Source organism: Rhinoderma darwinii, chromosome 11 (genome assembly GCF_050947455.1).
Source record: "Rhinoderma darwinii isolate aRhiDar2 chromosome 11, aRhiDar2.hap1, whole genome shotgun sequence".
NCBI classification, from domain to species: domain Eukaryota; kingdom Metazoa; phylum Chordata; class Amphibia; order Anura; family Rhinodermatidae; genus Rhinoderma; species Rhinoderma darwinii.
Window position 1 is genome coordinate 96070107 of NC_134697.1, and position 27337 is coordinate 96097443.

General features: G+C 42.4%; 1 protein-coding gene across 1 annotated transcript; it reads left to right on the top strand.

The window, feature by feature from the left end:
• The first annotated feature begins 1908 nt into the window (after window positions 1–1908).
• LOC142663083 (uncharacterized) lies at window positions 1909–27337 on the top strand. Its single transcript, XM_075841384.1, has 8 exons — window positions 1909–1962; window positions 2812–3004; window positions 3939–4222; window positions 4398–4508; window positions 5705–5761; window positions 8604–8747; window positions 9311–9433; window positions 26994–27337. The coding sequence occupies exons 1-8, from the start codon at window positions 1909–1911 to the stop codon at window positions 27132–27134; spliced, it is 1107 nt and encodes a 368-aa protein (XP_075697499.1). The 3' UTR covers window positions 27135–27337.

Sequence of the window (27337 nt, forward strand, 5' to 3'; positions counted from 1 at the left end):
CTGGCTCTGGCAGCGAAGCTTCTTCCGGGCCACTAAGTAGGAAGGCCTGAGAAGCTGCTCAAGTTTTTTTCTCCTTCCTTTGGGTTGATTATTTTTGTGTTTTATGTCTGTAGTAATTGTTTCATCTAACGTCCGAGTTTTCAAAAACCGGGCTAGAAGAGCGGCCATCTTGAAAGAGTTGGTTGAGACAGGAGCAGACATTATCTGTGTCCAGGAGTGTGGCCTAGATTATGTGGTAAATCAGGAAGAGTGGAGGTATGGACCAGCAGTGTGGTCCGGCTCTTCATGTAATAGGAATGATGGGGTTGGGGTGTTATTTAGGAATAGTAATTTTGAGTTGTGTAGTTACACAGTGATTGAGATGGGGAGGTGTGTGTTGGTAGAAATTAAAAGGTATGGGGTGAAATTTCGTTTAATTAATGTGTATGCTTCTGTAAGAAAGAGTGAGAGGTTGGAATTGTTTGAGAAGATTAAGTTATTTTTGCCAGGGAAAGAGCTAATTGTGTGGGTGGGGGACTTTAATTGCGAGATAGAGGGAAAGAAAGTGGATGTGTCAGGTAATATGGTTAAAAGTATTATGTCTGATTTTAAGTTGCAGGATGTGGGAAGTTTGTGTGGGAAAAGAGCCACACCTATCATGCGGATAGTGGGAGATGTGGCTTCAGAATCGATCTATGTTTGGTGTCCAAGAGTATGATGGGAAAGAAATTTATGCAAATGAGGGTGGTATATTCAGATCATGATTGGGTGAAGTGTGAATTGGAGTTGGATGCAAATTGTGTTGGGTGGAGGGGTATGTGGAAACGAAATATAAGTCTGTTGGAGGAGGAGGGAGTATATGAGAGATATGTAAAAAAAAATGAAGTTTGGAGGGGTAGAAAGAGTGAGTTTGAAGATGTGTTGTGTTGGTGGGATTGGATGAAAGAAAGGACGGGTGTTTTTTTTAAGAGAGAAGGTCATAAGAAAGCGGCTGATAAAAAGAAAATGTATGTCGGTTTGAGTAAAAGTTTGTCCTTTTTGTACACTTTGAGAAAAAACGGGTGGGAAGTGGATGAGAAGATTCAGAGTGTGAAGGAAAGTATGAGGGAGTGGTTGGTGAGGAGAGGAAAGGAGATTATGTATCAGGCAAAGTTTGACAAATTAGAAAAGGATGAGAAGTGCTCCAGGTATTTCTTTAAGAGAGTGGTTGTAAAAAAGGAAGATCTGGTGAGAGTGTATGACAAGGAGGGAAGGGTGGTGGAAGGGAATGGGGTCATGTCTGTGGTGGAAGATTATTATAAGGAATTGTATGCGGTTAAAGGGCGTGATAAAGATTTGGAGTCTGAGTTGGTGGCTGCAATTGAGAAAAAGGTGGAGGGGGAGGAATATGAGAGTTTGATGAGGGAGTGTGATGAGGAAGAGGTGAAAAGAATTGTGGGAAGTATGGCGATGAATAAAACGCCAGGCGAAGACGGGCTACCAATTGAGTTTTATAGGAGAATGTTGGATGTGATGATAAAGGATATGGTGGAAGTGTATTGTTTTATGTGGAGAAATGGGAAGATGTTTGAGAGTATGAAGAGTGGAGTGGTTGTATTGATATATAAGAAAGGGGATAAGAAGGATGTGAGGAATTGGAGACCGATTACGTTGTTGAATGTTGATTATAACGTGTTTTCATAGTTGATAGCAAATGGGATGCGTGGGGTGATTGAACAGGTGATTGGGAAAGAGCAAGTGTGTGGAGTGCCTGGGAGGAGGATTGCAGAGAATTTGTGTTTGTTAAGGGATGTATTATGGGATAGTATGGAGAGGAAGCAAGGAGTGAGTGTTTTGGCTATTGATTTTGAAAAGGCGTTTGATAGGTTGTCTCATGTTTTTTTGTTTAAAGTCTTGGTGAGAATGGGGTTTCCTGCTGATTTCGTGAACATGGTAAGAATGTTGTATGGGAAGGTGTTTAGCAAGATTCTGATTAATGGATGGGTGAGTGAGGAGGTGGAAGTGTGTTCAGGGGTGAGGCAGGGATGTCCCCTGTCTCCTATAGTGTTCATATGTGCAATTGAGCCATTGTTGCAGTTGATAAGAAGGGATAAGTGTATTAGGGGAGTGAGAGTCCCAGGTAGTGATGGGAAGGAAGTGAAAGTTTTGGCCTATATGGATGATGTTTGTGGGGTTTGTGAATCGGATGCTGCTGTGAGAAGAGCAAAGTTATTGGTTTCTTTGTTTTGTGGTGCGTCCGCTTTTAGAGTGAATTGGGATAAAAGTGAGTATAAAAGGTTTGGAAGTGTTGGAACAAGGGAAGATTTGGGTGTGAAATGTGTAGAAGGTGCGATTCGGATATTGGGTGTTAAAATTAATGAGGAATTGGATGGAAGTGAAAGTTGGGCAGATGTGGGGAATAGAGTGGCAAAAAGGCTAAATTTTTGGAGATTGAGAGATTTGTCTTTTGTTGGGAAAGTGATGGTGATTAGAAGTGTGATTTTGCCAATATTACTGTATATTGCGGTCGTGTTTCCACCCGGATATATGGTTTTGAGGAAATTGAATAGGATTTTGTTTGTGTTTTTTTGGGGTACGAAAATGGAAAGAGTGAGGAGAGAGACTGTGATGAAAGATTGGAAGAATGGGGGTATGAATTTCCCAAAAATTGAGGTGTATTTAGGGGTTAATATTATTTTTGCTGTAAAGAGGATGATGGGAGGTGAGAAGAAATTTGCATGTATGTTGAGATATTTGAGTGGGTGTGTTTTGCACAGACTAGGGTGGTTGGAGAGAGATTTGAAAGTGCCATGTGCTTTTGTTAGTCCAAAGTGGTATTTATTTGTTGAGAAGTTTATAAAAGATCTTGATTTAGAGGGTGGGAGTAAGGACATTTTGAAGGATAAGAGAAGTGTGATGAAGCATATTAGCGAGAAGGAAGCTCAGTGTCCAATTAATATGGTGAGAGGTCAAGACGTGAGTCAAGTCTGGAAGAGTGTGATGGCGGATGGGATAACGAATAGACAGAGAGAGATTGGGTGGCAAAGTTTGCATGGGGCGTTAATGGTGAGAGAATTCCGAATGAAGCGTGGAATTGGGAGGAGTGAAATGTGTCCAAGAGGGGGGTGTGGGGGGGGGGAGAGAGTGTTATGCACCTTTTTTGGAATTGTGATTTAGCGCAGCAGGTTTGGAAAAGGTTGGGGCCATTATGTAAAGAGTTGGGGGGAGTCAAGAGGTTGTCCTTTGAGGTTATCATGTTTGGGGTGGGGGTGGTAGGGGGTAAAAATCAGAGGGTTATGTATATAATGTTAGCTATTATTAAGGAAGTCTTGTGGGATGTGAGGAATCTGTATGTTTTTAAGAGAAAAGATGTGTCAGTGGAAGGATGTGTGAGGACGGTGTTGGATAGATTGTACACTATATATAGGTGGGATCAAAAGAGGTTTGGAGAAGTTGATGCTGAGGGAACATGGACATTTTTGAAGTGGAAGCATGTAATGAGGGTATAAAGGTGGAGATTTTGAAATATATGTTATGTTTATTGTTTGTTAACATGCATTGTGTATATTAAAAACCTGATGATGAAATGGATAAAACTATATTTGATCGAAAATCTGCTGAGGGTAAGTGGATTGATTTACAAGATGTGTTTTTATTCCAAACCTGAAGGTTTTAAAAAAAAAAAAAAACAATCATATACTGATGACCTTTCCGTGGATTGGTCATCAGTATGAAAAACCGCCCTGTGCCCTCGACAACTCCTTTCAAAGCGCAGTGCCCAAATTTTTGTCCCAACATAACTACAATGCCCTGTTGGGCCCAAAATATAATCGCGTGTAAAGTAACATCCCCCTTTAAGCTTAGAGATTTATTCCCCACACTTTACACATTCTCATGAGGAGGTTATGAGTTGGAAATGACTTACAGTTGATGCTATAGTAGTTACTGGACTCACGTTATATTTCTACTTTCCGTTCCAGCGCCCACAATGTCTGCACCAAACAATGAGATTTCACCCAATACCTACGAGATATTACAGGGCCAATCTTCCGCTAATGTTCCCAATTGGAATATGCCAGTTCCAGCCTACCGACAAGACGCCTTTCCAACGGCCCCTGCATACAATACCGCTCCTTCGACACAGGTGTGGGTTGTCCCTACTGTGGCACCACAGTGGAGTGTGGCAGGGGTAGCGCCACCGAATACACAGACAACGCCGCCTTTTTACCAAACATTCCTGAAAGCCAAACCAAAGGCCTTGGGGGTAAGTAACAACAAAAGCAGTAATTTAATTTATAATTCAATTCTTAATACTTAAATTTGTCACATTTGATTTATTTTTAATTTTAAAAAAACTCAGATAATTGACCTATGCAAAAAGTTGTCGTATCTACCTAAAATGTGATCATTTTTTCATTTTTTGCCTTCTCTTTTCTTAGATTGTATTGATCGTTTCAGCCATCATAGAGATTGCTTTGGGAATTGCTCTGGTTTGCACCCTAATATCCACAACTGTATTCAGTGGTATTCATTTTTGGGGGTCAATTTTTGTAAGTACCAGTAACATTTTATACTGTAACATGTTACATCAATGTGAATCTCCCACGAGTGTGTATTATGGGTTCATGGGCACACATACATCTGACATGGACAAGAACCACCACCAAAAATCACTTCAATTTATTTCAGCGGTCTAGTCATACTGGAATCGTAAAATAGCTCTAGCTTTGTGCTAGCTCCTTCAAATACGGAAAGGGCACCAGACCTCACAGTCCTTTTTTTTTTTTTTAGCTGGGATCCCACAAGTTGGTCACATTATTTTCCATGAAAGTGAAGAAGAGTCCACCTTTCAATATAGCTTGTTGAAGACTAAGCTCAACTTACTAGTTAGGCTTCTGAGGATCTTCTTCCAAAGAAAAAATTTAGGGCTCAAGCAAAAAGTAAAACTGCCACGTGGCTCCGAGACACATGGAGGTACAGTATGGGCCCATAAGTAGTCTACAGATCCTGAATTACAGATCCATACAACATAGAGTCATGATGCGACCATGTGCATGAGGCCTTACGATAGCTCATCATCTCATACAGTGTGAATGGTTTTTTTTCCACGTAAAATGGAAATGCAGTCCAAAGGGAAGGATTAATAATTGAGATGGCCTCTATTAAAAGACAGAAAACTTTTCAGTATACAGTACGGTGTTAATTTTTTCTCTGACCAAAAAGACCGAGTCTCAATAATATAATGAGCACCTTAGTGATGGGTACCCATGACTGAGGTAGAAGAGTAGCTATTGGCATTTCCAAGTTTTGGCAAAGGGATGAAGGAATTGGGTTTTCTGGGTAATGTAATTTACCATTTTTGTATACAGGGCGGACAATCAACAAGTCTTGCCAAGTCATACAATCACACACTTGCTGACAAGTTGGCGAACATAGGTATCTGGCCATGCCATGTATAATTTTTTGTATTTTTTAATAATGTTTTTACATTTTTATAAACACACTTTATCATTTTTTAACATTGCTTGATTGTATTTGTTTGTACATTTTTGGCTATTGATGATTGATGGTACATACTTCAGAACTTAATTTAAAAATATTGGGGGCCAGTTTTTGTAGAATATGATGTAAGTTTTTCTACTATAATTTTTCACACCTTTTTCCGGTGCTATTGAGCTGACACCGTATTTTCAGATCCTTTAATACATGTATTGTATGATTCTAATTGGAAGTTTATTTTTTTCAGTACATCATATCCGGATCTCTGACCATTGCTGCTCATTCTAAACCAAACATCTGCTTGGTGAGTAACTTGATAATATCCAATGTCACCGGATCCCTGTGAGAAATTTAGGCTTATTCATTATTTTCCTGATTCTTGTGGGCAACTAATGGTCAGTTGATGATATTAGACTGGAATATTTCCAATATATATTTTTTTCTTCAGTAATATTCACAGCGTTATTTTTTTGTTACCTGTCACAAACATAGAATGGTAGCCACCATTTTAAACAACCTTTCCTTGCCAAGGACATATCTCATACACCCTGGCAGAGAGCCACTTCAGGAGCCAAGGACGTGTCTGATACGTCGCTGCTACTAAAGGCTCTAGCTGAGGCTCCATTGCAGCTAGAACTGGGATCTAGGTTTTTTTTGTTTTTTTTTTAACTCAATAGCAGGTTGAAGTGGGATCTGCATATATTTGCAGGTCTCACTTAAGTCTGGCTGGAGGAGTAGAGGGGGTCCAGCTGGGGATCTGCTAGCAGTTTGCAGGGACAGAAGGGAGATCTATGATTCTCCTGCTTTCCCTGTATGGCTGTAGATGACTCCAGGGGAAGGGGTAGCATCAAAAAATTTTATGTTATTACCCCTGCTTATCAATCATGGAGTATACTTGTTCTCTATTTGTCACATATGGTTGAGAAACAAGATGAGCAATAACTTACCTAAAATCCTCTCTGCGCCTAAATAGACTGTTTATTGACTCCACGACTCGGATGTTTATCAACGTTTGGATCGTGGCGTCAAATAAGTTGCCCAAAGCACTTGCACCACACACAAACATCAATAGAGTTTGGAGATTTTACACTGTCCCTATCATGTCTGTACCCGATCATTAGCATAAAATTCACCGACCACCTCTCCACGCTCCGATACCCATTACACGCTACAGTCATAGCGATAGCGTTTTTTAACTAGAGAGAAAGATCCAATACATTTCTGATGGATGGAAAAGATTTCCATCCGTCAGAAAAGACCATTTTATCCACTGATGATCGCCATAAATTATTATTTCCATCTAGTTCCACTAAAAAAAAAAAAATTCGTGGATTTACAAATTTTAAAAATAGAGAACTCCAAATGTAAAAAAAAATATTTTGTACAGTTTATCCCTAATAAATCAAAAAATGAAAAAAAAAAAAATATATTAATTCAAATATAGGTATAAAAAACAGCCCTATGTGTGACAAAAAAAATCAACGCAATGTTTTGTTGGCCCAAAAATAATAAAAAAAGTTATCACTGTTAAACGACCATGAGTGCCACATTACGACAAAAGTTTTTTTGTTAAAAAGGTTTTACAAAGATATTATGATACAATATTATGGACATTGATCCCGCTTGCTAGGTCACCTGTCTGATGTCAGTGGTAGATTGAGAACCTCCATTTTTGGGGGTGGTGGGTGTTCCAATTGATATATGATAAATGTCTATGATGAAAAAAAAAACTTCAATAACAAGAAGACATTTTTCACCTGAAACATAAGCACTTTTTCGGAAACAGCCAGAGCTATGTGACAACAATCCCTTGCCAGTGGCGTACTCACCATCAAGGCCGACCACACCACTGTCATTGGACCCAAGGTTTGAAGGGGCCCTGGTGCGGAACTCCTCCTCCTTTCCGACATGAAGCCATAGCATTTTCCTGCTACCACTAAGGGGAGCCCAGTGCATAGAGATTTTTACAGTTTTCAGTGAGTTTAGTGATCTATGTATGAATTCATATGTACTGAGCTCCCCCCAGTGGTGGCTAAAAGCGGCGAGTTTTATCATGTATTGTGTAGAGGGAAGCAGGGGATTTAGTGAAGTATGGAGGAAATTTATTGATATATTTGTGCCAGTTGTACATACATTGAAAAATATGATGTTCAGTCGTAGGACCATATTTATGAAGCACTGTTCCACTACGTCTGACATTCAAGTCGGGTAAAGTTAGCGAGGCTTCAGAGTCGAGAAGAGCATAATTATCCCTATATAATCCCTCTACTTATATACTTGTAAAAGGTCCAAACTAGAGTTTTTAGGCTTCTTTAATATGTAAGTGAGTGTTGTTTACATATAGATGGAGGCTCCGGCACTCAGATGCTCCGCCCTGTTGGTTTCATGGCCAGTCACGTGACCACCGAGTTCCGTTCATCTTTGTGAGTCCCCTAAAATGGGTGAGTCATGCGAATCACACCCAGCCCGAATCCCTCCCTCTCCATCGTGACACCTAAACCCCTTCCTCTACTCCTCCGCATGATGCATAAAAACAGCAAGGCCTTGTGATCCTCGGAGGCGTCGGCACCAGGATCCATCTTCAATTCACTATGCATGCGTAGTAAAGATTCAAAGGATGTGGAGAAGGACCGTAAAAGCCCGAGGATGGATTCGAGTCACATGTCTGGATGACACACCGACTACTGGGTGAGTTTAGGATCTACAGCAGCGGAGGAGGACCACCAATGAACAGGTGGGGCTGAGGACATCACGTGACTGGTGGTGAAATGGGTGGAATGGCGTGACCGTGAAAGCGACCCTTGGTATGTAAGTGACACTGAAGTCTGTATTAATTTAGCCAAATGTGTTCTTTGCCCGGAAACCCCTTTAGGCCAGCTTCATCGTCAGGGCATGGACGCTTCATCAGTATTAACACATCTCCCCAATAAACATCTGTTGTAGAATTACAGGGAACATCAACATAAAAAAAAATTGTACAATTGTCGGAGCTTATTGTGGGGAAAAGGCCCATCCTAAGCTTTGCTCTTCGATCCTATGATTTCTGTGTACGCCCTTGTGCCTTACCACAGTTCAAATTTATGTTTTTATCCATGAGAGATATTTTACATTATGCATTTATATTGAATTAGAGTTTATTTCAACAGGTGAGAGGATCCCTCGCCTTAAACATCATCGGCTCCTTGTTCAGCATTTTTGCTGTAATCCTAAATATCGTTAATCTAGCAATAATTAGGTGCTACTATAGTGGAAACTATTATGGAAATGACTACAGATGCCGGGGACAGCTTGTAAGTTTTAATTACATTTACAGACTAAAAATGTAGGTAAAAGGAATTTTTGAAAAAAAAATCCATGAAATTAAAGTTTCTATTGGTGTACTCGGTGATTGTGTGCTTGGTTACAGGTGTATTTGGTTACTGTTGTATTTGATTACTGGTGTATTTTGTTACTGGTGTACATGTTGACTGTTTTTTTTTGTTACTGGTGTATTTGTTTTCTGGTGTATTTGGTTACTAGTGTACATGGTTACTGGTGTACATGACTAATGGTGTACTTGGTGATTGTGTGCTTGGTGATTGTGTGATTGGTGATTCTGTACCTGGGTACCTTTACTATAAGGAATTATGAATGAGAATAATACAACATATTATTAATGTGAATAAATGAACATAATATAAAATAATACAGATATTGTGGTAGGGTATAGACATGTATACAGTCATGTACAGTCAGTATGATATATAATAAAGACATCAATTCCAATGTCGTCTGTTATATTACAGCATTTTTCTCCTGAAGTCCTTGATAATTATCTCTCTTAGGCACTGACTCATTTTGGTTTTGTTTGCAGAACGGAGCATATACATTGCTGGCTATCTTAGTTGTGATCAATTTGTTGATATTCTGTGTGTCCCTGTCCATCTCCATTTTTGGATGTCGTTCTCTATCAAATGAATCTTCAAATACTCCTCAGGTAAGAGTACAGAGAGTCCACTGAATAAAATGTACAGTCGTGAATATCCGATAGGAATTGACAAAACCTTCCGTACTAATAAACTGGTCATTTATAAGAAAGAGTCCTATAGTCCTATTAAGACCGTTCCTGCCTATGAGCCAGAGCAGGGAGCTGCTATTATGGTTGACATGTAATTCCACATGTCCCCAGCAGCGGCCGCTACAGGGGGAAATATGTGGCCAGCCATAGCTTCTCTTGGTGATCTCAGCGATCACCAGGGGTCTCTAAAGCCAGAACCGTAACTATAATCGAATTGCCTGGCCAGTTTCTGTAGTAAAAGGGATGACCTACAAAAAATCACAACCACGCTTTCCTACTACCATACTTGTATACTTACAGTAGTGGATATGTAAATTTAACAAAGATATTCATAACACTTGTAGTCTGATTTCTTGAAAAAAAACAACTGTATTTTATCATCACACAAGGTTGCCACATCCCAACCCTATTCCAAATGTTTTTTAAAAAGATGGCAAAATCGAAAAATGTCTCCATACTATCCTGTTCGACCTCTTTTCCTCACAGTGCTACTCCTTTCACTAGGAGGTGTTTTTTTTCCAAACATGCTTGGTCCTTGAAGAGTAAACCAAAATTAGATTACCATTAGCCTTCATATGTAGCTCAATCTGAAATCTGCATGCCAGGCCAGTGGATAGTCTAGGAATTCCGCCATTAATTCTTTCCTCTGCTGTTGTAGGTGATATTCTTGGCTTGAGGTCAACGTATATATAAAAATTACATAATAAAATGCAGTTGTAATAGAAATATTATCTAAGGTGGTTACATTGCTTTATGAAGACCATTGCATAGTCCCTCAGGTATAGGGAATATTTCCTATTAAATTAGGAAAACCTCAGGAATAACAGGTCTTCTTCAACAATGTGGTCTACTTACAGAAGATCAAACCAAGATAGACTGAGTGGAGAGTAGCCAAGAAAGGTAGACTTTTCCTCTATTGGACCCAGTCCTTCAAGGTATTACAGGGTTGGCCATCGTTTGAATGGCCGGCATATGAAACCACAATGTATGACTTGTTGAGCTTCTCTCCAGGTCTCCTGATCACTGGAGTTTCTGAATCCAACATACGGCTGTTTCCGTCAGCCCCATGGACATTACATGGAGCGGCAGGGCACATACGCGACCGCCACTCCATTTAAAATCCCTCTTATTGTGCACAGGGAGGTGGGACGGGAAGGGTCGGGATCAGTGAGGATCTAACTTTATCACCTATCCTGTGGGTAAGTCATAAATGTTCTTAATATGAAGACCCCTTTAAATTTCCTTCCAATTTTTTACATTCCGTTTTAGGAATGTGATTTTTTTTTACATTTTTGGACACATTTATCTTTAGTGTTGTTTTGTAACAAATTGATCTTCTTATCCTGTTCCACAGTCCAGACAGTAAAGAGACAGCAAACCATTCGGTTGAGGTGGTCTTGACGATAAATTATTCTATCTGTCTTCCTGATCATAGAATCCCCTTTAACCATTAACTGTTTTTCCTTACCAGCATTACCATCCCCCTGACTACTAGCTGGGCTGTTCTCCCAGGGAGATCAGGATACACTAGACCGGCCATTTTTGAGACCGACACCCTCGCATCATCACCCAACTTGGCAATTTTGCTTTGAATAACAGAAACGGGGTTGACCTTCCTTTTCAGGGAACCCTTTTTTCCCCCCATTTTTACTAACCAAGCTAATTGCCTGGTCCTCCTAAACCAGTCCCCCCCCATCCAGATCTACCCCACTAAGTGCGTGCTCAGTGATCAGCAAGATTGTCTATCGCCCTCAATGTTGCATTCAGCTCCTCCAGATCTCTAGTGTGAGCTTCCAGGAGGGCAACATGCTGACATCTGCCACAGAGGTATTCACCCTGGAACTCCTGCTCCAGGCCGGAATACATATGGCCAACTGTGCATTGACGAAAACCTCCAATCTTGTTATCCATTATCCAAGTTATTGCGGAATCTCTGCTGTTCTGTTGCTATTGAATTCAATGGGAGGTAAAACCCGCAACAAATACACAAATGTTGCAATGTTTGTGGCGGAAATACTGTGTTTCCGCCACAACAATCGCAAATCAGAAAAAACACAATTTTTTTGGGGGTATAAAATTAATAAAAAAGTTAATACTTACCCCGTGGGCATTGTCACAGGGACACATTCCTCTCTTCTGAGTGCAGTCCGGCCTTTTGGGATGACTTTTCATCCCATGAGACTGCTGCAGTCAATCAAAGGCTGCAGTGGTCACATGGACTGCAGCATCATCCCAGGAGGCCGGGTTGCACTCAGAAGAGGGGAATGCGTCGTTATGACAATGAAGAATGGGGTATTACGTTTTTTTTCTAGTCGTTTTTCCACAGCGGAGATTATGCACCAAAAACTTCACCACAATTTGGAAATTCCTTCGGCTTCGATCACAGAACAGAACGATTTCTGCATGAATATATTCATCAAAAATAATACTCACGATTGTTCCACTAAGTAGAAGAAATATCTTTTTATCTATGATCCAGACAAATATAATTCTGATATATAGATACCAAGCAGGTCTTTCATTAAAAACCCTCAAAGATATTTGAACTCAGCTGCCAGAGGTATATGAGAGCAGGGGGCATCCCTGATCTAACGGGTGAGATCGATATCAGTATCGATCTCACCCGTTTAACCCGTCAGATGCGGCGCTCAATAGCGGGCGCAGGATCTGAGTGGTTTTGTAGAGGGAGGGAGGGAGCTCCCTCTCATCCCACCGGCAGCCAGCGATAAGATCACCGAGTGTCTGTGTCTCCGATGGCAACCGGGGTCCTAATAAAGGCCCCCAGGTCTGCCTGTAGTGTATGCCAGAGGCATAATACACGGACAGGCAGTAATACGCTATATACAGAAGTATTGCAGTGTATTATAAATGCGATTGGAGGATCGCATAGTGAAGTCCCAAAGTGGGACTAGTAAAAAAATAATAAAAAAGTTTAATAAAAAGTGAAAAACCCACCCATACACAGTTACATAGTTACATAGTTAGTACGGCTGAAAAAAGACACATGTCCATCAAGTTCAACCAAGGGACGGGAAAAAGGAAGGGAAAAATTTCTACACATAGGAGCTAATACTTTTTTTTCTAGGAAATTATCTAACCCTTTTTTGAAGCCATCTACTGTCCCTGCTGTGACGGCTCCTGCGGTGAGAATTACAGAGATTCACAGTTCTCACAGTAAAGAAGACTTGTCGCCTCTGCAGGTTGAACCTTTTTTTCTCCTGACGCATTTAATTTACCCATTAGATGTCTATGAGGGACAGTGTCAAATGCATTTGCAAAGTCTAAAAACACTATATCCACAGCGGCCCCTCTGTCTAGGTTTCTGCTCACCTCTCATATAAACACTATATCCACAGCGGCCCCTCTGTCTAGGCTTCTGCTCACCCCTCATATAAACACTATATCCACAGCGGCTCCTCTGTCTAGGCTTCTGCTTATCTCTCATATAAACACTATATCCACAGTGGACCCTCTGTCTAGGCATCTGCTCACCTCTCATATAAACACTATATCCACAGCGGCCCCTCTGTCTAGGCTTCTGCTCACCTCTTCATATAAACACTATATCCACAGCGGCCCCTCTGTCTAGGCTTCTCCTAACCTCTCATATAAACACTATATCCACAGCGGCCCCTCTGTCTAGGCTTCTGCTCACCCCTCATATAAACACTATATCCACAGCGGCTCCTCTGTCTAGGCTTCTGCTTATCTCTCATATAAACACTATATCCACAGTGGACCCTCTGTCTAGGCATCTGCTCACCTCTCATATAAACACTATATCCACAGCGGCCCCTCTGTCCAGGCTTCTGCTCACCTCTTCATATAAACACTATATCCACAGCGGCCCCTCTGTCTAGGCTTCTCCTAACCTCTCATATAAACACTATATCCACAGCAATCCCTCTGTCTAGGCTTCTCCTCACCTCTCATATAAACACTATATCCACAGCGGCCCCTCTGTCTAGGCTTCTGCTCACCTCTTTATAAAAGCAGATCAGGTTAGTTTGACAACTTCTGTCCTTAGTAAAACCGTGCTGACTGTCACTTATAATACTATTTTTTGTCACATAATTCTGTATATATTCCCTCAATAGCCTCTCAAACATTTTCCTCATGATGGATGTTAAGCTTACTGGTCTATAATTACCCGGGGAAGACCTAGAGCCCTTTTTGAAAATAGGCACCACATTTGTCCTGCGCCAGTCCCTTGGCACTATACCAGTCACTAGAGATTCTCTGAATATTATGAAAAGGGGGACAGAAATAACTGAACTAAGCTCTTTAAGAATTCTAGGGTGTAACCCATCTGGTCCCGGGGCCTTGTGTACATTTATTTAATTTAATTTAGCTTGCACCATATCTATATTCATCCAATTCAGTATATCAACTGATATATTAAGAGCACTGGCAGCGGCTACATCAGCTGCTCTTTCTTGTGTTGTATATAGAGCTGAAGAACCCATTTAGTAACTCTGCCTTCTCTTGATCCCCTGTGACCAACTCCCCATTACCACTATCTAGGGGTCCTACATGTTCAGACCTTGGCTTTTTAGCATTTATATATTCGAATAATTTTTTGGGATTTGTTTTACTATCCTTGGCCTACAAACTGCTTTATTATTTAAAAACAAAATAAAGTAAAAAAGTTACACATATTTGGTATCGCCGCGTCTGTAATGACCCCAACTATAAACTTGTTACATCATTTAACCCGCATGGTGAACGTCGTAAAAAAAATAAATAATAAAAAAGAATGCAAAAATTGCTGATTTCTTTGAATCCAGCCTTAAAACAAAATGTGATAAAAAGTGATCAAAAAGTTGCATCTACTCCAAACTGTTACCAATAAAAACTGCAAGTCGTCCCACAAAAAAAAAGCCCTCATACAGCTGCATCGGCGGAAAAATAAAAAAGTTACGGCTCTTCAAATATGGAGACACAAAAACACATAATTTTGAAAACAAAGTGTTTTCACTGTGTAAAAGTAGTAAAACATACAAAATCTTTACAAATTTAGTATCGCTGCAAACGCAACAACCCACTGAATAAAGTTATTGTGTTATTTATACCGCACAGTAAACGGCGTAGATTTAGGACGCAAAAAATGGTGGCGAAATTGCAGTTTTTTTTCTATTCCCCCCAAAAAAAATTATAAAAGTTCATCAATAAATTCTATGTACCCCAAAATGGGGCTAATAAAAATTACAACTTGTCCTGCAAAAAACAAGACCTTAAGACAGCTGTGGCAACGCAAAAATAAAGAAGTTATAGCTCTATAAATGAGACGATGGAAAAACATAAAAAAAATTGCTTGGTCATTAAGGTCTAAAATAGGCCGGTCACTAAAGGGTTAAAGACCATCGTAATCTTTGTTGTCATTGTACACACAAGACATATCATCAATAAGGTCTAATCGCTGACTTTTCATTGGGGTACAAACTGTATTCTGCAGATGATTTGCACCTAAATGGAAGGCGGTCCGCTGTGCTGGGGGGGATTATTTAAACTAGGGCTGAGGAGGGAAGTCAATGTAGAAAATAAAGGGGTAGTTAGGTTAGAGAGTGGTCAGACTTTATTGGTGGGGGGAGAAATAGACTGTGGGGAGAGGACCAGGCAACAAGATAAGGAGATCCTTTTGTTACAAAACAGCAGTGTAAATAAAAATGCCCAAATAATCATGTCTGTATGTGAGAAGTGATATGAAGGTGGTGGTGTATGTCTGTATGTGAGAAGTAATATGAAGGTGATGGTGTATGTCTGTATGTAAGAAGTGATATGAAGGTGATGTATGTCCGTATGTGAGAAGTGATATGAAGGCGGTGGTGTATGTCTATGTGAGAAGTGATATGAAGGTGATGTATGTCCGTATGTGAGAAGTGATATGAAGGTGGTGGTGTATGTCCGTATGTGAGAAGTGATATGAAGGCGATGGTGTATGTCTGTATGTGAGAAGTGATATGAAGGTGGTGGTGTATGTCCGTATGTGAGAAGTGATATGAAGGTGGTGGTGTATGTCTGTATGTGAGAAGTGAATTGAAGGTGGTGGTGTATGTCTGTATGTGAGAAGTGATATGAAGGTGGTGGTGTATGTCTATATGTGAGAAGTGATATGAAGTGTCATGGGGTTTAATTACGTTAATACACGATCAACAGAGCCAGTGACGACAGGGCAACTCCAACAGGGTTTATTGTATCCAATGCTGAAAGAACAAGTCGCGTTCAATGCAGGAACAACACACAGTCCAAAAAATAAGGTAATCCCAGGAACATCTTCAGAGCGCTGCCCTCAGCTTCAGTTCTCAGTAAAGTCTACATCCAGGAGATCTCTTCATCCTCCCCAGGACAAGCCCTTACATACCCCTCTGGGGGAGGAACATCTTTTTCAGTTATTAGTCACCATCATTATAATGACTTTAGTTTGTAGTCATACACTGTCTGTAGGTGAGTTGTGGTCCTTTGTGCTATCATGTGTATTGCCACAGCTGGGATGAGGACACAATGGGGGAGATAATTGGATTACCTTTGTTTGCTGGTCTGCACCTGAGCTGAATATAACTGTGGTGCCTCCTGATGACCCCCTCTGGGGACTGGACAATGACAACACTTTATGTCTTGTGAACGTCACCTCTGACTCATCTAATTGTCCATAGGCTGGAGACACGACCTGTGGTACTTGATTAGAGAGTCATCCCTCTCTGCTGAGGACTCACAATAAACCACACATAATGCACCATCACAACCTCTCCCCTCATATAATAAGTGAGCTGGCCATGTGGCCTACACAGGCCGCTGGCAACCTCACTCATAAGCCACATATTACAATTCAATAAGAACAGTCCACATGTACATCCGGGGCTAAGAGCAATGTCTGGAAACACAACCACAAAGTTCAAGACACTTCCACAAAAGTTCCACGTCATCTGTTCATTTTGGAAGAGCTGATCCGGTGGCCTCCAGGACAGACCAGCCCGTGAAATGGAGTCTCTGGGATCTGGAGGTTTCTTGGTACCTTTTATCCAGTTTACAGGTCTCCGCAGACTCTACATGGACCATCCAGACATCCTCCTCCCCACTGCATCCCACCACAACACATTGGGTAATGCTGGCCCACTATCCGACCCACCACCCAGGCAAAGATCACACCAGAAAACACAGTCACTGTTCAGAACTGTAGCGACTCCTGAGAGCTTGGTCTCAAAAGATGGGGAGATAGCAGTCCAATCGGTTTGAGAAAACAAGGGCCATGGCCATATTTGAAAAGGGTCTGAAGTCTCACCATCATAAAGGTCACCAATGCTGTTGGGACCAGTGTCTTGTTGCCCTTCGCAGACCTGCTCCTCCAACGCTCCTTCTTCCACCTTAGAACTTGCTGGCACTCCAGTGCCATCCTCATCCATGTTGGAAGACTGTGCGCCTGGAGAGTCCATACTGACTGTAACATCCACAACATCATTGGACAAAGACAAATCAGACCTCAAGGTAACAATACAGTTTGGTTCCTCAACCTCTTGGAAATCCTGGGGTGAAGGGGACGATGGAAACACATCGCCAGGAGAAGCACAAACATCATTACTCACTAGTGGGTCTGTTTTGTGTGATTTAACCTCAGTTGGACTTTCAGAACTGGCACTGGTGATCTTAGTGCTAAAGGTTTCAGGAGGGCTAGGGCTAGTTACATCTCGTGTGTCTTCATCATCCACACCAGCGCTACTTATATCTCCTGTATCTTCATCATCCACAGGATTTATTTCTGTAGATATATAGACATCCTCTGTATGCATTCCTTCTGGTCCTGAATTAAGTTCAGAATCTTTTCCTTCTTATTGGTGCTCCCATGTCTTATGGTATAAGCTGCCCACAGACTGCACATCACTCACCTCAGGACACTCTGTAGTTTTCTCTGGAGATCTGTAGCGATCAGAGCCTGGAGCAGCAGCACATTCCTTATAACACTGTGCTGGCCGTACACACCATGTTTGCGGCACCTCTCGCTCCGCTGTTGCCAGACACCAATTCCAGTCCCAGTCCCAGAACTTATCATCCTTGGAGGCCAAACATCCCAGATCATCCATGGTCTCCGGGTACAACTCCCGAGCTCGCACACAGACTTGTTCTTTCCTTGCCATAGTCATAGCCTTATCCCAAGCCCAGCATTCAATGTCTTCTGTAAACTTTGGTCCGAGACAGTCCATTGCCTCCTGGTAAAACACAATTGCTCTCCTCACGATAGACATCCTAGTGTGCAGACCTCTGTCCATCTCTCCTGTACTCTGTTGATCCCACTTCTGATACCAGTTGTCATGGGGTTCATTACGTTAATACACGATCAAAAGAGCCAGTGACGACAGGGAAACTCCAACAGGGTTTATTGTATCCAATGCTGACAGAACAAGTCGCGTTCAATGCAGGAACAACACACAGTCCACAAAACAAGGTAATCCCAGGAACATCTTCAGAGCGCTGGCCTCAGCTTCAGTTCTCAGTAAAGTCTACATCCAGGAGATCTCTTCATCCTCCCCAGGACAAGCCCTTACATACCCCTCAGGGGGAGGAACATATTTTTCGGTAATTAGTCACCATCATTATAATGACTTTAGTTTGTAGTCATACACTGTCTGTAGGTGAGTTGTGGTCCTTTCTGCTATCATGTGTATTGCCACAGCCGGGATGAGGACACAATGGGGGAGATAATTGGATCACCTTTGTTTGCTGGTCTGCACCTGAGCTGAATATAACTGTGGTGCCTCCTGATGACCCCCTGTTGGGACTGGACAATAACAACACTTTATGTCTTGTGGACTTCACCTCTGACTCGTCTAATTGTCCATAGGCTGGAGACACGACCTGTGGTACTTGATTAGAGAGTCATCCCTCTCTACTGAGGACTCACAATAAACCACACATAATGCACCATCACATGAAGGCAGTGGTGTATGACTGTATGTGAGAAGTGATATGAAGGTGGTGGTGTATGTCCGTATGTGAGAAGTGATATGAAGGCGATGGTGTATGTCTGTATGTGAGAAGTGATATGAAGGTGGTGGTGTATGTCCGTATGTGAGAAGTGATATGAAGGTGGTGGTGTATGTCTGTATGTGAGAAGTGAATTGAAGGTGGTGGTGTATGTCTGTATGTGAGAAGTGATATGAAGGTGGTGGTGTATGTCTGTATGTGAGAAGTGATATGAAGGTGGTGGTATATGTATGTATGTGTCACGAAGGGTCTGTGGACCCACTGGGCTGTACCGCCTTGGCGGTTGGGTTGCTGGCCAAAAGGATGCAGGTCACAGTCTATGGTATATAGGGTACCTGTGGCAGCACGGACAGTAGCTTGGCAGGAACTAGGCAGCGGGTGGACATCAGGCGTGGAGAAGCAGGCAAGCGTGGTATCCAGCACAGCACGACAGTAGGAAGCACGGCACTAGATCGGGATACAGGTACAGGAATGGGAACAGGAACACTGGGAGTAGAAAACACTAGGGAACCATTTGCATAGACAGACTAAGGGTATGTTCACACGGTAGCAGGCTTTTACGTCTGAAATGACAGACTGTTTTCAGGAGAAAACAGCTGCCTCGTTTTAGACGTAAATGCTCCTCCTGCCATTTTGCGAGGCTTCTCTGACAGCCGTAAATTTTGAGCTGTGCTTCATTGAGTTCAATGAAGAACGGCTCAAATTACGTCTGAAAGAAGTGTCCTGCACTTCTTTTGATGAGGCAGTAATTTTACGCGTCGTCGTTTGACAGCTGTCAAACGACGACGCGTAAATGACAGGTTGTCTGCACAGTACGTCGGCAAACCCATTCAAATGAATGGGCAGATGTTTGCCGATGTATTGTAGCCCTATTTTCAGGTGTAAATCGAGGCATAATACGCCTCGTTTACGCCTGAAAATAGGTCGTGTGAACCCAGCCTCAGGGATACACAACAATGCTCAGGCCTAGAACTAGGGGGCTGGACCTCTCCCATAGTCCAGGGTACTCACGGGTCAAAGTTTGTCCATCCGGTCCGGTGCGCACGCTGCCCCTTTAAGAGCGGGCATGAGCGTGCGCGCGCACCCTAAGGGATCCGGCAGAGGTGAGTGGACGCGAGCCACGGACATTACAGTATCCCCCCTCTTACGCCCCCTCTTCTTCGGACCAGTGCGAGAGAGAAAATTCTTCAGAAGAGTAGGTTCTCATCTGGCTCCCAGGACCTCTCTTCAGGGCTGAACCCCCTCCAATCCACCAAATAAAAAGCCTTTCCTCTCACTCTATTGGTGTCCAAGAACTCCTTGACCTCAAAGATGTCCAAAGGGCTGTTGGAGGAAACCGCCGGGCTGGGAGTCTTGGAATATCGGTTCAGGATCACTGGTTTCAGGAGGGAGACATGGAAGGATTTGGGAATCCTGAGGGTAGGAGGCAGCCGAAGCTTGTAGGCGACAGGGTTGATCTGTTGCAGAACTTCGAATGGTCCGAGGAGCCTATTGGCAAATTTACATGATGGCACCCTCAGTCGGATATTCCTAGACGACACCCAGACCTTAGTGCCAGGAAGAAACCGAGGAGGCTCTCTTCTCCTTGTGTTAGCCTTCCGTTTCATGCGGTCCACTGCCATTAGGATGGAGGATCGTGTCTGCTGCCAGATTTGCAAAAAGTCTCTAAACGTGGAGTCAGCTGCAGGTACTTCAGAAGTATCAGGCACCGGAAGAGGAATTCGTGGGTGCTGGCCGTAGACAATGCAGAACGGTGTATTCCTAGTAGACTCACTGGTGTGATTATTGTAGGAGAACTCCACCCATGGGAGCAGCTGCACCCAGTCATCATGCTGTTTGGAGATGAAGTGGCGTAGGTAGTTCTTCAAAATCTGGTTGATCCTCATGACCTGACCATTAGACTGAGGATGGTAGGCAGAAGAAAAGTCCAACTTCACGCCAAGAAGTCCGCAGAGGGCTCTCCAGAACCTTGAGGTAAACTGAACCCCCCAATCAGACACAATATGCTGCGGCAAGCCGTGCAGGCGGAAGATGTGTTGGATTAATAACTTGGCCAACTGAGGAGCAGAAGGAAGACCGGTCAGAGGAACGAAGTGGGCCATCTTCGAAAATCGGTCCACCACCACCCAGACAGACAGATGCGTCCACCTCCAACGAGAACTGCAGAGAGACATCCGGATGATGGAGGATAGAGGCTGACGTGAAGGAACTCTTCAGGCTATTGAATGCGGACTCTGCCTCGGGAGTCCACACCTTGGCGTTCATACCCTTCTTAGTAAGGTTAGAGATGGGAGAAGTTCGGAATAAACTGCCTGTAAAAGTTAGCAAATCCCAGAAAGCGCTGTATGGTCCTCAAGCCTTGAGGACGTGGCCACTCCAGGACAGACTTTACCTTCTTAGGGTCCATCTCGAGACTTCGATTCGAGATGATGTAGCCCAGGAAGGGTAGAGCACTTCTCCAACTTGGTGTATACATGATTCTCCCTTAACTGCAGCAGAACCTGACGGACATGTCTCTGGTGCATCATAGGATCTGGAGAAAAAATCAAGATGTCATCAAGGTAGACTACAACACAAACATAGTGGAGGTCACGGAAAATGTCATTCACAAACTCCTGGAAGACCGCGGGAGCATTACACAGGCCGAAGGGCATTACTAGATACTCATAGTGTCCATCACGGGTGTTAAATGCAGTCTTCTATTCATCGCCCTGGTGAATCCGGATTAGGTTGTAAGCCCCACGCAGGTCTAGTTTAGAAAAAATCTTTGCACCACGTATACGATCAAATAGTTCGGAGATCAGTGGCAACGGATATTTATTCTTCACCGTGATCTGGTTAAGACCACGGTAGTCGATGCAAGGATGAAGAGAACTATCTTTCTTTTTGACGAAGAAGAACCCGGCCCCTGCTGGGGAGGAAGACTTTCGTATGAAGCCCCTTTCTAAGTTCTCTTTTACATAGGACATGGACAGAGTCTCTGGCAAGGAGAGAGGATATAGCCTACCACGGGGAAGGGATGTACCAGGTATCAGTTCAATAGGGCAGTCATATGCCCGATGTGGAGGCAATGTCTCCGCCTCCCTCTTGCTGAAGACGTCCGAGAAGGCAGCATAATTACCCGACAATCCTGCCAATGACCGAGGCAGCGAAGGCTGAGCCGAACTAATCCACACCAGGCAACAACCTTGACACTCTGGACCCCACTGAAGATCCTCTCCTCAAACACCATGGGAAAAGTCCGGAGGAAGGCAGGGAAGTCACGAGTCTCTGGTCCTTGTCTCTCCCAGATAGGGTTCGCCCATGCAAGAGCCTTTCCGATGAGGAGTGAAATGATGAAAGCGACCCTGGCACCATCAGACGAAAATGTCCTAGCATACAAGCTGAAGTGGATCTGGCATTGATTAAGAAAACCACGACAGGTACTTGCATCTCCGTCATAGCGATTAAGAAGTGGCAAAGAAACGCGTGGGTTTCGCGGGATCCGGCAGAAGTGAGTGGATGCGAGCGCTGGCGTCTCCTGAGGAGGAGGCTAGGGCCAGCGCTTGCCGACTTGTGGCTGCGGCTGTCAGGGGAAGGTTGGAGCTGACAGCCCGCAGCCACGGACGATACAGTATGTGAGAAGTGATGTGAAGGCGGTGGTGTATGTCTGTATGTGAGAAGTGATATGAAGGTGGTGGTGTGTGTCTGTATGTGAGAAGTGATATGAAGACGGTGGTGTATGTCTGTATGTGAGAAGTGATATGAAGGTGAGTGTGAATGAGACATTAGAGGGTGAAGATTGTGAGGAGGTTGAAACTTTGTGGGTGGAACTAGAAAGGGAGGTAAACACTGAAAAAATTACTTTTGGTGTAATCTATAGACCCCCCCAATATAACTGAGGAGATGGAAGTTCAGCTATATAAACAGATGGAGCGCGCTGCACAGGCGGGTACAGTAGTGATAATGGGAGATTTTAATTACCGGGATATTAATTGGTGTCATGGTTCAGCTTCAACTGCAAAGGGGAGACATTTCCTCAACCTGTTGCAGGATAATGTTATAGGCCAGTTTGTGGAAGACCCGACTAGAGGTGAAGCACTGTTGGTTCTGGTCATTTCCAATAATGCAGAGTTTGTTGGGAACGTCAATGTTCGTGAAAACCTCGGTAACAGTGATCATTATATAGTTACATTTTACCTATACTGTAAAAAACAAACACAGGCTGGGAGGGCAAAAACACTTAATTTTAAGAAGGCCAATTTTCCCAGGATGAGGGGTGCAATTCAGGATATAGACTGGGAAGAACTAATGTCAAATAATGGGACAAATGATAAATGGGAGATTTTCAAATTTACTTTGGGTAATTATAGTGCAAAATTTATTCCTATAGGTAACAAGTATAAACGACTAAAATTAAGCCCCACATGGCTTACACCTTCTGTAAAAAGGGCAATACATGACAAAAACAGGGCATTTGAAAAATACAAATCTGAGGGTACAGCTGTAGCCTTTGTAAAATATAAAGAACTTAATAAATCTGTAAAAATGTAATATAATCAGCAAAAATAGAAAATGAAAGGCAGGTGGCCAAGGATAGTAAAACAATTCCCAAAAAATTCTTCATGTATGTACTGTAAATGCAAAGAAGCCATGGTCTGAACATGTAGGACCCCTAGATAGTGGTAATGGGGAGTTGGTCACAGGGGATCAAGAGAAGGCAGAGTTACTAAATGGGTTCTTCCGCTCTGTATATACAACAGACGAGAGAGCAGCTGATGTAGCCGGTGCCAGTGCTTTTAATATATCAGTTGATATACTGAATTGGATGAATGTAGATATGGTGCAAGCTAAATTAAATAAATGTACACAAGGCCCCGGGACCAGATGGGTTACACCCTAGAGTTCTTAAGGAGCCTAGTTCAGTTATTTCTGTCCCCCTCTTCATAATATTTAGAGATTTTCTAGTAACTGGTATAGTGCCAAGGGACTGGCGCAGGGCAAATGTGGTGCCTATTTTAAAAAAGGGTTCTAGATCTTCCCCGGTAATTATAGACCAGTAAGCTTAACATCCATCGTGGGGAAAATGTTTGAGGGGCTATTGAGGGACTATATGCAGGATTATGTGACAAAAAATAGTATTATAAGTGACAGCCAGCAAGGTTTTACTAAGGACAGAAGCTGTCACACCAACCTGATTTTTTTTTTATGAAGAGGTGAGCAGAAGCCTAGACAGAGGGGCCGCTGTGGATATAGTGTTTTTATGAAGAGGTGAGCAGAAGCCTAGACAGAGGGGCCGCTGTGGATATAGTGTTTTTATGAAGAGGTGAGCAGAAGCCTAGACAGAGGGGCCGCTGTGGATATAGTGTTTTTAGACTTTGCAAAGGCATTTGACACTGTCCCTCATAGACGTCTAATGGGTAAATTAAGGACTATAGGTTTAGAAAGTATAGTTTGTAATTGGATTGAGAATTGGCTCAAGGACCGTATCCAGAGAGTTGTGGTCAATGATTCCTACACTGGGGGAGTCACTTGTAGAGAAGGATCTGGGTGTAATAATCTGCAGCATCATATGTCCTAGGGGAGCTACACTGGGGGAGTCACTTGTAGAGAAGAATCTGGGTGTAATAATCTGCAGCATCATATGTCCTAGGGGGAGCAACACTGGGGGAGTCACTTGTTGAGAACGATCTGGGTGTAATAATCTGCAGCATCATATGTCCTAGGGGGAGCTACACTGGAGGAGTCACTTGTTGAGAAGGATCTGGGTGTAATAATCTGCAGGCATCATATGTCCTAGGGGGAGAAACACTGGGGGAGTCACTTGATGAGAAGGAACTGGGTGTAATAATCTGCAGCATCATATGTCCTAGGGGGAGCTACACTGGGGGAGTCACTTGTTGAGAAGGATCTGGGTGTAATAATCTGCAGCATCATATGTCCTAGGGGGCGCTACACTGGAGGAGTCACTTGTTCAGAAGGATCTGGGTGTACTTGTAAGTCATAAACTAAATAACAGCATACAATGTCAATCATCTGCTTCAAAGGCCAGCAGGATATTGTCATGTATTATAAGAGGCCTGGACTCGCGGGACAGGGATGTAATATTACCACTTTACAAAGCATTAGTGAGGCCTCATCTAGAATATCCAGAAGGAAAAGGTTCAGCACTCCTTGTGGATCATGAAAAAATCCTCTTTATTGGTTAAAATAGATAGCCAGCGGAAGACTGAACAGCAAACAGTGGACAAGAAACATAAAACATACGTTCCCTCTGACGCGTTTCTTGCTCTCAAGAGCCATTACTGATAGATAGGGGAAGGAATGAGAATGTCTGGCTAAAATAGCAGCCAAGACAAAAAACACCCACTTTGATCAGGTGTATGCTTTATCACAGAAGTGGATGACATGTGAAACATACAAAATTGTATAAAATGCAACTATAAAATCTCAAGCCAAACACAAAAATACAAAAATACAAAATGTGCAAAATATATAAAATATTGGTAGTTCAGAATAAGATCATTTCTCACATTTAAACCATTGGGGACTATAGTGTTCAACATGAGAATCCAGTAACCCTCACGATTCAAAAGTGCTCTCCTATGATCACCACCTCGCACTGGTCTATTAACTCTTTCAATTCCTGAAAAAGCAAAATTACTGGTATCGCCTTGGTGCATAAGACTAAAATGTTTGGATGCATTGGAAGGATTTCTAACTCCAGGATTAGAGGCTCCATTGAGATGTTCTCTAATTCTAACCTTAAGGGAGCGACTAGTGCACCCAACATAAGATAAATTACAAAGAGTACAATTTATTTGGTAGACTACATGTCGTGTGTTGCAATTGATGAACTGTTTAATTTTATGTATAGATCCATCAATGGCTGAGATAACTTCTTTAGTTTGGTGTGCATAATTGCAACACATACATATATTTGCTTCACAAGGATAAAAACCTTTTGACGACAGCCATGAATTCTGTTTGGATGAAAATTGCGCTAAACTAGGTGAAAGCATAGAACCCAAAGTAGGCGCTCTCCGAGAGGAAAATGTACAACCTGGCTCTAATATCTGGCGTAAGCCCTCATCTTGAAAGAGGACTGATAAATATTTGGACACTATAGATCATATCGTATGATATTCTTTGCTGTACGATGTAACAAACGCAAGAGATACATTTTTGTTCTTTTTATGTGTATGCTTTATTTGCAGTAAATCACAAAGTTTTCTGTCCTCACCCAAATTAATAGCCCTATCCAGAATCCATTGAGGATAACCTCGATTTTTTTAAACAATTACAAATTTTATTTGTTTCTTCCTTATACACCTGTTCAGACGAGCAGTTTCTTTTAGCTCGTAAAATTTCTCCAACCGGAACACCCTTGATGGTGTGCTCCGGGCGGCAGGACTTGCCATGCAAAATTGCATTACCAGCAGTAGGCTTGCGATAGGTGCCAGTCTGAACAGTCTCTAGGCTGGAAATACCACTTAGAGTGAGATCCAGGAACGTAATTTTTTGACAATCATAAGCATAGGTGAATGTCAAACCAAATGGATTATTATTTATGTAGTTGATGAAGTCTGGTATGGTCGCCACATCTGAGGACCAGATAATGATCATATCATCAATGTAACGACCATACCAGACCAGATCAGAAGCAAAAGGATTGCTTTCAGTTCAGTTCTGGGCGACAGTTCATAGAAAGGAGGAAAAATACAAAGAAGAGCAACGAAGCTAATAAGGGGCGCGGAGAATCTAAGTTATGAGGAAAGATTAAAAGAACTAAACCTATTTAGCCTTGAAAAAAGACGACTAAGGGGGGACATGATTCATTTATATAAATATATTAATGGCACATACAAAAAATATGGTGAAATCCTGTTCCATGTAAAACCCCCTCAAAATACAAGGGGCGCTCCCTCCGTCTGGAAAAAAAAAGGTTCAACCTGCGGAGGCGACAAGTCTTCTTTACTGTGAGAACTGTGAATCTATGGAATAGTCACCGCAGGAGCCGTCACAGCAGGGACAGTAGATGCTGCAAAAAGGCAAAGATCATTTCCTAGAACAAAAGAATATTAGCTCCTATGTGTAGAAATTTTTTACTTCCCCTTTCCCGTCCCTTGGTGGAACTTGATGGACATGTGTCTTTTTTCAGCCGTACTAACTATGTAACTATGTAAGCCACAGGAAAAAAGTACAAAAAGACCAGCTACCCAGTACAGTCATGACAGTTTGGATTCAGCTCACAATTGTGAGTTGGGTAGGGTTGAAAACGGCATTAGGTCTTCCAGTGCAGAAGATAGTAGAAGAACATACAACAGAGATAGATAAAAGGACCAGGGACACGGTAGTAGACATTGCTCCAATTTTTTGTCACAGAGCTTCGAAAGTAAGCCTTCCAGAAAGTCATCCGTCAAGAAGGAAAGCAATACCGGTCTCAAAATGTGTGGCAGATGTCTGTTACTTGTTTACTGCACTTGACTCATGCTTTACTGTACTCTGTTGTCTCTGGTTGTAGGTCTTTGTGATCCAAAATGGTGTTCCGGTTTCCATAAGTTCTGCTGCCACATTTCCAGGATTTGCTCAACCATTTCCATCAGCAAACGTTCCACCAACACCATATGTGTTCCAAGAAGTCAAAGCTAGACCATTGTCATAGTGACATTAAGTATTTCAAAGAATGTTCTCGAAATTGAGATGAAGCCGATCATTTTGAATCATTTCCCAAAAATATATATAGAACAATATCTGAGAATGCGGCCTATCAGTTCACTAGGATTTGGCATTTTACTAGTAGGCATCAAGCTAAAATTGGCATAAGAATGCCTCATATCTATCTATCTATCTATCTATCTATCTATC